The sequence below is a fragment of the Nicotiana tabacum genome, chromosome 23, assembly GCF_000715075.1.
Source record: "Nicotiana tabacum cultivar K326 chromosome 23, ASM71507v2, whole genome shotgun sequence".
Lineage (NCBI taxonomy): Eukaryota > Viridiplantae > Streptophyta > Magnoliopsida > Solanales > Solanaceae > Nicotiana > Nicotiana tabacum.
The window spans coordinates 64,498,538-64,513,285 of NC_134102.1; the positions used below are offsets into that span (position 1 = coordinate 64,498,538).

Below are 14,748 nucleotides of genomic sequence, written 5' to 3' on the forward strand. Positions count from 1 at the left end.
ATTCTTGGCACGTTGGCTATATTTAGTGTTTTATGCTCAGCTTATCAATTTCAAATATCATTATCATCGTCAACAATAAATACAATTCAAATCAAGGTGTGTAGTACACACGTGAGCAATTTAGAGTCTAAGGCACATAGAGATATTTCACAAAATTTGACATAATAGCCTTCATTTGAACTTGACTTAAAGTCGAAATATTATTAATGCACAGCTCATATTTTAACATATCCTCAATTGGTAACATAACATGAATAAATTATTTGGGATGCTTGTTGAACATATATCTTTCAACCCAATCTTACTCGGAATAGCCAGTTTCATAATAAATCACTCGGGACTTACATAATTTACATGAATATCGTGGGATTCAATTCTAAGAGAAGAGTTTAGCCAACATACCTCGCTTGAGCTTCCTTAAACTCTAAAACGTTCCGGAATTCTTAGCAACTTCAATCTATTATAGAAATATAACAAATTGAATCAAAATTTGGAAGATGATCATGGTTCTAGCTCACTTGAGTATTTTATCAAACACTAGGTGTGCATAAGGTTTCAATGTCCTTTTTATGAAGGATTCCATCATCCCACATCCCAATCTTTACCATTTTTAGCTCAACAATCTTCCTACACCCTTTGATAACACATGCATGTAAAATAAACAACTCTCATGCCCAAAATTTATCTTGCTAGTTACCCATTTTCAGAAGATTTCGAAATTAGGGTTTAGGGTGTAGAATCTTACCTCTAGGATGAAGACCTAGTGAGCTTCCCTTCTTAATCTTCCAAAACTTGAACAAGAATTGAAGAAAAATTATTGAAGAATACCTTCTCACTCTAGGATACTCTCTCTCACTCTAAAATATCATATTATGTCTCAAAAATGGCCCAAAGAGTGTATTTAACGAAATAGGGGTCGAGTTTTAAAAACCCAAAAATGGAGCTCCGGAACAAGGTATGTGATCGCATAACCGATATGCGGACCGCATATCGGTCGCATAGTTGGTTACAAAATAGCCAAAAGAACTGCCTGTATATGCGGTCACTATGCGGTCCGCATAACTGTTATGCGGTCACATAATGCACTGCATAACTGTTATGCAGTCGCATAATGCACCGCATAACAGTTATGCGATCGCATAGTCGACCGCATAGTTGCTTCCAACTGACCCAATTAACTGCCTCACTCTGCGGCCATTATGCGGTCCGCAGAGTGGTTCTGCGGTCGCATAATAGACCGCAGAAATGCTCTTTTCTGCCAAATTTTTTTTTTTACTTTTCGGTGCATTGTTCAATCCAAAAAGTCCGAGCCAGAATTTCTACAATCCTCAAACACGTAAGCCTAGTCCAGCACTATGAAACATTATTTTCCTTGCATATTTTATCGGGCTTTACACTTAAGTACTTGAAAATTTTTCGGGGTGTTACATTCTCCCCCGCTTAGGATCATTCGTCCTCGAATGAGGGTAAATATCCGTTATTAGCATCTTATGCAACTCGGTTTGTTTCATACCATATTCGAGCAACCCCATATTTGACTAACTCCCAAAATTTTCAAAACGTTCACTAGACTTTCCCTTGTAACTAGGCCTATCCACCTGTCAGATAGCCCCAGAAATACATCCTAACAACATATACGTATTCCAACGACGTAACATAATACAAAACAACACCAAATGTGGTCTCATAAGCAATATATATATCCAGAAAGGAACACTCTTAATGCCAATTGTTCACATGATACAAAATTCATAAAAAGTAAGTCTTATAATTTTTTTTTCCTAGATCACAACTTTAAATACATGGTCATTCAAACAAATAAGGATACTTTTTCTTCATTTCTTCCTCGGCCACCCAAGTAGCCTCTTCAACCTGTTGGTTTCGCCACAACACTTTCACGGAGGCAATTTCTTTATTTCTCAATTTCGGACTTGCCGATCAATAATAGAAACCAGAATCTCTTCGTAAGTTAATTTCTCATTTACCTCAATGGTCTCAACCGGAACAATGAGTATCGGATCTTCAATTTTTCCCAAACTTTATATTTCACATCCAAACATCATATATAGTCATATCATGACTTTAAACTCATTTAAATCATGATTAACAAGTTTCATATTCATCTTAACTTACTTAAGATTTCGGTAAATCTTTTTTATCCTTGTAGAAGGATTTCGTCCTTTTTGAGCTTACATTAGATAATTCTATAATGACAGTGACGTCTGAAGTACGTGGTGTAAAATGTACTCTTAGAAATATTTGTCCCCGAATAATAACTCTTAAAGGCTTGCGAAAATGGGACACAACATTATTAAATCACTTTATATACTTTCAAAGAGGATCTCATTTTCAAGCTTACATCAATTGACTTACGACGTACTTTCATGTAAAAAAAAAATGGGGTGTAACAATTGGCCATGACGCAATATCATCCTTGGCACGTTGGCCGTATTTCATATTCTATACTTGTTGTTTCACTTTCAAACATCATCACGGATCGTCAACAACAAATATTTCTATTCAAGACTTTAAATACACATTTGAGCAACTAACCAAATTAAGGGTCTTAGGCACATGTGATTTCTTACACAATTCGACATGCTAATTTTTATTAGAATTACGTTTTTAAATCATAACATATTAACACACAGCCCATGCTTAATCACCTTCTCAAGTAGTAACTCAACATAACAAGAACATTTGGAATACAATTGAACACATATATCTTTCGATACAAGGCTTATTCGAAATAATCATTTTATAATGAGCAACACGGGACTTACAAGGATATTGTGGGGTTCAATTCTAAGAGAAGAGTTTAGCCAACATACCTTGCCTCGAGCTTTTTAAATTACTACAATATTCCGGAAATCTTAGCCACTTCGATCTATTTAGAGATATAGCAAAATTTAACACAAATTAGGAAGGAGTTCATAGTTCCAGCTTACTTGAGTATTTTTATCAAACACTAGGTGTGCATTAAGGTTTCAAGGTCCTCTTATGGTGGATTCTTTCACCCCACTATTCAAAGTTTATCCAAAAGAGCTCAACAATCTTCCCACTACCCTTGATGGTACATGCATGTAAAATAAACAACTCTCACACCCAAGAATTGCTTGGCTTATTACCTATTTTCAGTTAAAATCACGAAATTGAGGGTTATGGAGTAGAACCTTACCTCTAGGATGAAGACCTAGTGAATTCTTCTTGCAAATTCTTCAACTTTGAGAAAAAATTGATGAATGGTGAGCTTAAGAACTTTCCCTCTCACTCTATGGCACTCCCTCTCTCTAGAAATATATGTTTTTCCCTTTTAAAATGATCCCCAAGGCTGTTTTATAAGAATGAGGACGGGTTCAAAAATTAGAAAAAATGAAGCACCGATGCAGGTCTGCGGTCGCATATGCGACCGCATAATACTTTTGCGGTCTATCTCCGGAACTGGGCACTCCTGCCTCACTCTGCGATCGGTCTGCGGTCCGCAGACCTATTCTGCGGCCGCAGAACGTTCCTCTGAAATTTTTTATGTTGGATCTGCGAGGGGTGATGCGGCCCGCAAAATGATTATGCGGTCGCATAATGGTCCAAAAATTTTGCCCAAACTTCTGCCTCGATCTGCGGCAGATATGCGGTCCGCAGATCAGTTCTGCGACCGCAGAATAGACCGTAGAAAACGCCCTGTATTTCTAAATTTTTCTTCAACTCCCCAACGCACTGTTCAACCCAAAAAGTCCGAACCGCGGCGGCACCACGAAACCCCGGATCTTAGGTAAAATTTTACGGGGCCTTACATTATTCGGTTCGGTAACTTCGATTTATTCGGTTTGAATACTAACAAATGCATAGAGTCATAAACTATAATATTCTTAATTAAAGTACTCAAAAATACAAAACTAAAAACAACAAAAGTTTTGTCCAAACCCAGCAAATGTCAACCTAGATAGAGAAAATTGCACATAAAGGAATAACTTTGATCATTAGAAATATCTTCTTACTTGCTTAGAGTTAATCGATGAACTTAGAGAATAAAGGAAAGTAAAATTTTAAAATTTTTTTATTTATGTTATAATTAATAATATATGTTTTGTGTAATATAATATATATTTCGGTACGGTATCGGTATTTCGGTATTTAATTTTAAAATACAAAATACCATACCTAATATCATATTTTTTTAAAAACATAAACCAAATACCATACCGAATACCAAAAAATTGAATATCAAATATCAAAATTTTCGATTTCGGTATGGTAATTCGATATTTATCAAATTAAACACGGCTCTAGTTTTGGCACCAAGATAAAAAGCAAAATAAAACACGATAATGGGATAGTTAATCAATATTACTTTCGCTTCAAAGGAAATAACGAGATTCGGCAAACGAGCTTTTGCTGAGAATTTCTGAATTTTTTTTCTTCTTATTCTGTTTGAAATATAATTTACATATTAAAAAAATGTAATCGTGATGAAAAATATTATTGACTCCTTATCAATAGTAGTGTCATTTTCTTGAGATGCTCTTTTGAATAGTAAATTCAATATTTTCTGCGTGGAATTAAGTTGTATATAAACATTTTAGAGATTATTCAAGAATATCATTGTTGTAGCAGATTAGTTAATTACCATTTTTATTGGGTTATCAGCTAATAATTATCATAATAATTTTCTCTGTGATTACTTTATAGATAACTTGATTGTATAACTATTTTTGTGCTAAAAGTAAACCCTATACGAATAAGTCAATATGTCTTATTAAACTTTATTTACAATTCTTATTTTTACCACAGCAATCCAAAGGTCAAACAAGCATCCACACGACCACACCCAAACTAAGACCTCTCCTTTTCCAGTTTGTACTATAAAAAAAACCATACTAAATTCTTTCGGCTTTCGGGAGCCCACATTTCGTTACCTACTTACCACATTAGTCAAATCCTATATGTGAAACGCATGACTATTTACTTGTTTTCATTAAATAATTTGGCATTCTCGTAAATAATTTCCACCATTATGGGCAGAGTTAATATATCTTAATTATTTACTAGGGCAAAAAACACGTTGTTTGGTCTACCAACATTTGCCCGAAAAGCTTAGTTATCCGTGGTTAAGTATCCTGGAATAAGCTTAACCATGGTTAAGTTATTGTCTCCCCCTTTTTAAGCAGCCTTTATAAACAATCTAAGATAGAGCAAACAAGAAGACGAAAGAACAAGTTATCAAGGATAGAGAGAAATTCACAGCATATATAGCTTATTATGATGGCGTTTTATTTAGATGAAGAAGAAGTGTGGAGATGTCCAAAACACCCTTCGAAGCGACGGAGGAATGGAGTTTGCCCGGTTTGTCTCAAGGACAGGCTCGTCATTCTTTGCCCTGACTGTGCTAACGTACGCCCCTGTGCATGCTACGCCTCTGCGTCGTCGTCTTCTTCCTCCGCTTCCTCTTCGTTTTCTCTCTTCTCCTCATCCTCCGGTCGTAGCGGCGGCGGCGGAGGAGGAGGAGGTGGTGGTTGCGAAGGAATTGGCTCCGTCGCACGAGTTTCGAAGCTTGTAGAAAGTGAGCCGGCGTTCCAGAGATCAAGATCCGTCGGAATTCCGTTCCTCCGATCGCGAGACAAAAATTCCGCCGCCCGGAGAAATCAGCCGCCGATTTGTAACGACAAGATTATCAAAACGCCGTCGGTTTGGTCGGTTTTCAAGTTGAGTAAGAGTAAGAGAAGCGGAGAATTAAAGAAGGAAGAAGTGAAAGGAAAAGCGAATGTGAAAGCGAATATTCATCATGTCAATATTATTAACGAATTTAGTGATAGTAGAATTGATGATTTTGCGAGGATGATGAATAGATCAAGATCAATGAGTGTGGCGATAACGTCAGTTTCCGGCGCCGGTGAGTCGCCGTCGAAGTCGAAAGGATGGCATTTTCCAAGTCCAATGAAAGTCTTCCGTCAATCGAAACGTTCGCCTTTGTACAGAGGTTGAGTTTTCATTTTTTTTATTTGTTTTTTTCTTTTTTAGTTTCTATTTTTGAGTATTCAGAATATTACAAGGCAGTATTGAGTACTGTATGAAGGAATTTCAAGTAAGTAAATGACAAAAATAGTTTCATTTCTTATGGATATGAATTGTAATGAAATAACAATTGTGCGACTGTTTTAGAAGGAACTGGAAATTTTGCAATACAGTTTCATGTTTATTAGATCTCCATTGTATTTGTCTTCAATTTTCTTCATTTCGTTTTGTTTTTGGTCAATTTTATTTACCATATGGTTTTTGGTACGTGGAATTCTGTATATAAATAAGGACTACAAATTTACAAACAAAATTCTGCATGAAGATGAACAGGGTACTAGCAACGGTTTAGCATTTTGGCCCTTCTTCTCTTTTGGAGGCCCACAGAGCATCATTATCTCAACGTTTTTTTTCCTTTGTTACTAATTTTTTTTCCTTCATATTTACACCTTCGGTATTTACACCATTAATTTGTACTACTATAAATTAGTATTTAGTAGTAGTAAAACTTTCTACAAGTTTAAATGTTTAATGACATAATGTTAGTAGCCTTCGTAGTAGAGAGATTCTTTTACGATATGGTCGATATTCAATTGCTCTCAGGGACTCTGTTCTAATTTGATTTAATGGATCTTAATTCCCTGGACACATATGTCTGGCCTGCATTTTTTATATAATGGTATCGTTTGGTTCAGTTTGCATACATTTCAATTATTCAACCAAGTAGCTTCTAGCGGCACTAGAGCTGTCAAAACAGGCCGGGCCAGCCCAACTCAACCCAAGTCTCGTAGGCTTTTTATTTTGGTGGGTTAGGCCGGCCCGGCCCGTCGTATGAATGAGCCTTAAAATTGCTAGCCCAATCCAGCCCTAAAAGGGTCGCGAGTTAGGACGGGCCGGTCCTTCAATATTTTTTAGAAAAAAGAATTTTTTTAAATCCTTAAATATTTTTTCATGACATAGTCAACTAATCATGTAAGCAACTTCTGTTTGCTTAGAGCGTATAAAAAGTTTGATATTTGACGAGGAATCTCGTAATTGAAATGCAAATTCTTTATATCTCTAGCTCTTCCTTTTTAAAGTTAAATGAATATTTTCTTAATACTTTTCTTTCATTTTCCTCAGATTCAGGGATTGCGTCAATAAGTTTATATGTTGAGGTTTTTTAATTTAGGATTAACATCATTTGCTGATTTCATCATTATAGTCCATAAAAAATTTAAAATTTCTGAAATTTGCTAGTGGTCAATTTTTTTTTTTTTTTTGTGTATTTAAAATTGATATTTTTCTATACTGAATAACATTTTAAATATTAATAATATATTAAAGTAATTCAAACTTATCATTGGCCACTTAAAGTAATATTTTCTTTTGATAAAAGATTATTATTGGCCACCTAAAACTTTTCGAGTTCGTTATTAATTAAGCAAAAGAAAAACTAATTTTGTCATATTACATGCATGTCAAAAATCTAAATTCTAGTTGATATGGAAGGGTAAATGAATAATCTAGGGGTGGGGAATGAGGATTATAATTAATATTTTTTTAGTTTTTACTTTTTTTAAATATTAAATATTTAATAGTTAATTAATTTTTGGCCCACGGGCTTGCCAGACCCAACCTCGGTCAAGCCTCAAGGACCAGCGGGCTGACTTGGGTCGGGCTTATAAGCCTCAATTTTAAATGGGCTCAAAAAATCCTAACTCAACCCTATCCAAATAGCGGGTTGGGTTGGGCTAGCCTCACGGGCCAAGCCCATTTTGACTCTGCACATATCTCCTCCGAAGCTTAGATAGATTAAAAATACAAATTACTTCATGTTAATTTTGTTTGCTCTAAGTTAAATCCTAACTTTTCATGACTTTATCTACTTTATTAATTGCTAGACCACCATCCAAATACCTATGTCTGGGCCGTTCATACATTAGAGGAACATTAACTTTTAGAGTTGGATGTTGGTTCACCTTTGACTGGAATTGAGTGTTTGACAGTTTAGTCTTATGAGCTATACTTTAGTCACTCTACCATCAAAATCTTTATCTGATGATTGGTTTTGAGGATGGTAAAATCAATAAATTTACCACATTCTTAATCTTAACCATTTAATTTGTTCATCGTTTCAGCTCTTTTTTTTACTTATTTCACATTAGTCTTGAAATAGATGAATAAAATATGCCCTTGCAATAAAATAATGGAAGAAAGAAAAATATTATGATCCCCCGATCTTTATTCGGCTTACAGAATCTTATGTGAATTATTTTATGAGCAAAATAACATGTAACCTTCTATGGAGTAGATTCCGTGGTATAAGATATCTAGACTAGGTTATTTTATATGTTTTTGATACAGAAGGTTGCAAGTGGCCCTACATCTTAGGATCATATCAATAGCAATGAAGAAAATTGATTCTGTTAAATGGACAGTTTTGGTTAGTTAATGTCGACTTATGATTGAAATACTCTATTGGAGTGTCACATAACATAACAATAATAATAAGTAGGTATATATGAATGTTATGGTTGTCTAATTATTATGACCATATTGCTGGCCTGGAGAGATTGCAAAGCAAATTGAAACAATAGCACATGCAAGGAGTTGTCTTTTTTGTTACACAAATCCAAACCATATCAGTTCAATAGATTAGGTATTAAATCATGTCCAATGAAATGGGGGTCCTTTCCTATCTTCAGCCTATGCCAAAAAGTAGTCATGAGGCCCTTTTGAAGAAGAATTTAAGAGAAACTATTATGAGTTCAGAATTGTTTTTTGGACTACGGGCATTTGAATTTAAACACAAACTTGTAGTAGTAATGGAGATCAGTTTGTCCCATGACTAACTTTTAAGCAACTTTTGTCCTAAACAAAGCAGTTTAAAGTAAAATTTTCAAATACTACACTCCAGCTCATGAAAAGTTAAGTGACTACAAATTAACGACTCAGATATTTCAACTATTTCAATAAACACACATTTTTTACTTTCAAATTAGCACCATGAGTATATATATATATATATATATATATATATATATATATATATATATATATATATATATATACACATAGCAAAAAACAATATAAAAAACAATGGAAACATAACAATCTAATCGCAGTCAAATCATATAACAATATGCACAAATAGAGCATATGAAGTGACACACTCTATGCAGGGCTGCTCAATAAAATTGGTGGTTTATAGCCAAGTTTAATATGAGGCATTTTGTTTTATAAAAAAATCATATTAATTTTTTATTTAAACTCTATTTTTCTAACTTTTTGAGATATAAAGTTATTAATATACATTCTTATAAGCCATTTGATCTCAACTGAGACATTGTTGATCTTAAATAATAGAACGTGATTCAAGAGGTTTATCAAAATAAATTGTTGATGCTTCAATATGTTTGCAGCAATTCTTGAAACTTGAGAAAAAATAAAAAATAATAATAAATGCACAACATATAATCTATCTATTATTAAAAGAAAAGAAGTTGCCATGAAAATTTGCCAAGTGTCGTGCGGAGAAATTGACATGTCTCATTTTTAGGACAAAATTAGTTGATTTAGGTTAGTTAGTTACGTACTTTATTTGAAATTTGAATTTAAAAAATATTAACTAATACTTCAGGTTGTATTACAAACGCAATTAACAAAATCCCTTTTTCTTCTTCGCTCTACAAACCCTAGCCTCCCCAACATCTCCAAAATCTCTCTCTCTCTAAACCCGTACAATGAAATACGTAGGGCAAAGATTTCATCTTCCCAAATCAAGAAGAAAAAAAACCCTCCAATGCTGGGATTCCATCAAATGATTCGAATTAAAAACCCCAAAATCAAACCGAGTATATGTTTTACGACAACCGCCATTTGCAACGGCTTACCGCATTGCAGGCACATATTTTAATTGTAAAGTTATGGCGTGTTGCATCCCCCAATCTCGCACCACGATCTCAACTCCTAACCCACCACCCATCTGCACCGATTTATCATTAGGATGATTTTACAGCCTTTTGAAATTAGTTTCCGACTTCCCAATTTAAATATATGTTATATGTTTTATTCTTTCTTCCTTCATGACTACTAGAGGTGAGTATAGAATTTGTAATTCATGAACAGTTCTTAAATTTCTGCAACAAATAATTAAGTACAATTCTCTTCGGTATTCGATCTCAAAATTCTCACAAGCTATTTTTTATGCTTGCCTGACAAATAATTAAGTACAATAGAGAAAAAAGCAAAATTATATACTACACTCACCATTTTACCGTGGATAATACATAACATATGTTTTTGCTTACATTTGGTGATTGGGTACATAAGTTGCAGAGATGTTCTTTATCTTTTGCAAGGTATTGTTTCATCACTTTTCTAAAGAGTCCATAGTCTGTGCATATTCACATGGTCTAGGCAAATTTCTTCAGTTCTCTTTGCACTTTAGATCATCCTTGATAGTTTAACGTGTCTTTACGAGAAAAATCATATTTTTCTGTAGGTACATCGGAACTATAATCCCATTTTTGATATAGGGAAGCAGACTTCTTGGACTACAATATATAGAAGAATCAAGTTCAGATTCGCAGTAGATTTATACAGGTATTTTTCTGAACTCGGTTTCGAATTTCTTGTATTATGCTTTTTACAGCTTCAAGCATCCCACAATCTCGCACCACAATTTCAATTCCTAACCCACTAACTCTTCTGGGTTGGATTTTCAGTAACATGATTTTAGAGCTTTTTGAAATCAGTTTTCTACTTCCCTTCTCCCTTGTGCACATATGTAACAACCCGGCCGGTCGTTTTAAGAGTTGTAACCTCGTTTCCTCATTTACTGCTCATTTTATGCTTAATAGTTATTATGTGACTTGCCGGGGTAGTTGGTTTAGTTCCGAAAATATTTTGATATGAGTTGAGGTGCTTAGTCTCAAGGTTTGAAAGCTTAAGTTGAAAAGGGTAATCAGATATGAATTATGTATAAATGGTTCCGGAATAGAGTTTTGATAGTTCCGATAGTTTCGTTGGGTGATATTGGACTTAGGAGTATGTCCGGATAGTAATTTGGAGGTCTGTAGTTGAATTAGTTAGGCTTGAAATGGCGAAAGTTAGAAAATTATAGGCTTTGGAAGTTTAGAAGTTTGACCGAGAGTTGACTATGTGGTTACCGGGATCGGATTGTGGTTCCGGGAGTTGGAGTAGGTCCATCGTGTCATTTATGACTTGTCTGCAAAATTTAAGCTCTATCGGACTTGATTTGATAGGTTTCAACTTCGATTGTAGAAGTTAGAATTCCTTAGTTTTCATTAGGCTTGAATTGGGGTGTGATTCGTGTTTTTGATATTGTTTGATATGATTTGAGGGCTCGACTAAGTTTGTATCGTGTTTTAGTGTTACAACCCATGTATTCATATGTAAGAGTACGTCGTAAGTCAATTGATATAAGCTCAGAAATGAAATCATCTTTGAAAAGTTTACAAAGTTAGTTAATCATGTTAATGTGGAGGTTACAAATATTTAAGATCATGAATACCAAGTACCAAGAGGGTTTGAAGGCTTAGAAGCTAAACTAATTGAAGAAAATAAGTTTCGTCGAAAGTCGACAAGTTGGGAATGTTATATATAACATGTATTTTTGGGGTAAGACTAGGGTGCTTAACATTATAAGGAGATTATATTAAGAGTTATTTTGGTCGTATGATAGTCGTGTATTATGTTTTGAAGTCTAGCGAGTTGTGGAACAAAAGTTGGAAAAGGTCATCATAAGTTGGATTCATAAATGTGTTGAACCTTAAGTCAAATGTAGTTGAGCTTTTCTCCCAATATACTTGGAATTAGGGGATGATCTCCATACCAAAATTGAAGATATACGAGTCTAGTTTCTAACGCATTAAACCGTTCATCAATACGACATCGGAGTAGAGAGATATTCACGTTTTCACGAGACCGCGGAAGTAGCTCTCAATGGGACCCACTTAGGCGGTGGACGACCCTTGAACATTTTAAAGAGCTTGGACGGCTTATTTTTTGTCATTTTCGACCAAGGACAGTTCCCAAAGCCTCTCAACACCTCTCTACCAGTTCTCAAGGGTTCCAAGTCGAATCCAATGGTGTTTTACCTAAACCTAACCTCAAAAGTTAGGCTAAGTGAAGAAGAGAGTCTCTATGGTGTTGTGATGTGATTAAGGATGCTTATAAGCTAAGAAAAGCTTTGGTTCGAGTTTTTCCAGATTATTTAAAGTATGTATAACACCCTTTTCTTGGGATTAATCTTATCTATGTGTTGGTTAAGTTATTTGGATGAAGAATTATAAGATAGAACTTGAAGTTGTATAAGAATTTGTTGTCTCTTATTGGACTATTTTGGAGTTGTATATATGACTTCATATGGCTGAAAATCGAGGGGAATAGCTTGGTTATAATGTTCTTATTGTTGTTATGCTTGTCAATATGTTGAGTATGTTGATGATGTTGTAATTAGGAGAAGACCCAACCACACAATACCTAAAAGTTATTCATGATCGTTGTTTTATCTTGTGTGGATGGTTGATGTTACATTTATGATGGATATAAGGTTGGAATGTCATGTCAATATATATGTTTATATGATGGACCTATTGTTGGTTTTGTAAGTATAGGGGATATGGGAAAAAGAGTTGGGATTTGGTTCCAATCCAAGCTTGTCGCTCGTCGTGTTAAATAGCAGTTTTGTGTGTGACGTTTGTGCACTTGTTGTTGTGTTGATTGATTAGTGTTGTTGGGCTGTTGTTATATGGTATTGGAGAAGGCCCTTGTTACGGGGAGATGCCACCCAAATTTACATAAACGAGCTACTAGCTTAAGTTACGGACTTAGCCTTTACTCAACACCGATTTTGAATCTCCTTATGCTATGGTAGATTGAGTGGAGTTGTTTGAAGAGTTGCTTGTAAGCTATTAAGGACTCAACGAGGTTAAGGTATGTTAAGACTAAACCTTTTCTTCATTTTGGCATGATCTCGTAACTACATGAGTTTGATAACAAGACATAAAGAGAAGTTCGTATTCCTGAACTTATGTACATTATCCTAGTCTCATAAGTTATAGTATTCTCCCTTATCGAAACTTTATATTCAGTTAAGTATTATTTTCTTCCAGTCAAGAGAGCATAGAGTCTATATATATACAGTATTATAGTACTTTCACCACCATCAAGCTATAATCGATGGGCAGGACCCTATTGGGCAACCTTTGATCAGATGGTAAGTTATATACCGAACCTACTGTAGCCAAGCGCCTATGAGCGAGCCCAGAATAGCCGAGATACAGAGCCTAGTATGGTCGAGCGCCTATGAGCGAGCCTACTACGACAGAGCAGTTATATGTACCGAGCCTTATAGGGCCGAAAATTATTTTATTTACTATATTGATAGAGTTGAGTCAGTATCAACAGGTAAGCATATTTCAGATCATCTTTGACTCCCAGTTACTTTCAGTTATTATATTATCAATTCAGTTTCAGCTTTCAATTATTTTGTTGCCTTACATACTCGGTACATTATTTCGTACTGACATCCCTTTTGCTGGGGATGCTGTATTTCATGCCTGCAGGACCTGATAGACAGCTGGATAGACCTTCCCAGCAGACAGAGTCAAATATTAGCTTGGTTGGTAAGCTCCATTCCCTCGGAGTTACCAGGTCTAGACCTTGGAGTCTATTTTATAAATACAGGTTTGATGGGTAGGTCGAGGCCTTGTCCCGACCATTGTACAATTCAGTTTTCTTTAGAGGCTTGTAGATGAGTCCTGTATATTTTGTATATCAGTAGATATATTCATATTTGTATGAGCTTTTCGGTATGTTTAACCCTCAGATGAGAGAGACGATACTTTCAGATGATTCAGAATATGGCCTCATCGGCCTAAGTTGAGGGTTACCCCTCCAGAGTTCACAATTACAGAGTGGTACGCTCGGGCCAAATATGGAACCAGGTGCCGGCCATGCCTCCCCAGGTTTGGGGCGTGACAAACTTGGTATCAGAGCAGTTCTATCCTAGGGAGTCTACAAGCCGTGTCTAGTAGAGCCTTGTTTATAGATGTGTTGTGCACCACATTATATAAAGAGGAAGCTAAAAGGCATTTAGGAATCTGTTACCCTTCTTTCAAATCCAAATCGTGCTATAGATCTGAGTCATAAGACTTCGAGTCAAGACTTATGTTTGCTAATGATATAGAGATGTTTTCAATTAGAAAAAAATTACAGCTAGCCAGAGGGCTAATATAGCAACAAGTAAGGGCACTAATTGAGAGAGAGTTCTTGACGACGTGGCCCTGTTTGAGGCCCTATTAGACCGTGCATACCAGATGTGCAAATTTCCAGCTTAAGACCCTAAGATGGGAATATCAAATACACCCCGTGAATAGCAGGCCATGGGAGTATCATAAGGTAAAAGTTTAAGTTTCAACATGTAATTGAAGCAAGGTGAAGGAGGGTACGAGGTATCCTGTTAGTGAAGATTATTAATATTTACAATTCAGGCAGAGAAATACAATTACTCTGAGTTTACTTCCAACAGTAATAGAGGTATGTACAATTGGCCACACCCATCTCAGTTATGCCCAATGGAAGCTAGATGGGATATCAGGATCCAGTTGGGGTTAGAGTAACCCAAAATTGTGGAATGAGCCAGGGGAGCTAAAAGTGAAACAAGGTTTTGTTGAAGTTTTCAGAATAATGTGATAGACAGAAATATTGGCAGGAGAATAAGAAGAGAGT

General features: G+C 35.4%; 1 protein-coding gene and 1 long non-coding RNA gene across 2 annotated transcripts; both read left to right on the top strand.

Annotated features, from left to right (window-relative positions):
- Positions 1-5,259: 5,259 nt before the first annotated feature.
- LOC107791157 (uncharacterized) lies at positions 5,260-5,979 on the top strand. Its single transcript, XM_016613168.2, has one exon. The coding sequence runs from the start codon at positions 5,260-5,262 to the stop codon at positions 5,977-5,979; it is 720 nt and encodes a 239-aa protein (XP_016468654.2).
- A 3,668-nt stretch (positions 5,980-9,647) lies between these two features.
- LOC107791158 (uncharacterized) lies at positions 9,648-13,832 on the top strand. The gene is made up of 3 exons (XR_001649190.2): positions 9,648-10,089; positions 10,496-10,596; positions 13,584-13,832. It is a non-coding gene; the product is annotated as an uncharacterized LOC107791158 (long non-coding RNA).
- Positions 13,833-14,748: the final 916 nt, after the last annotated feature.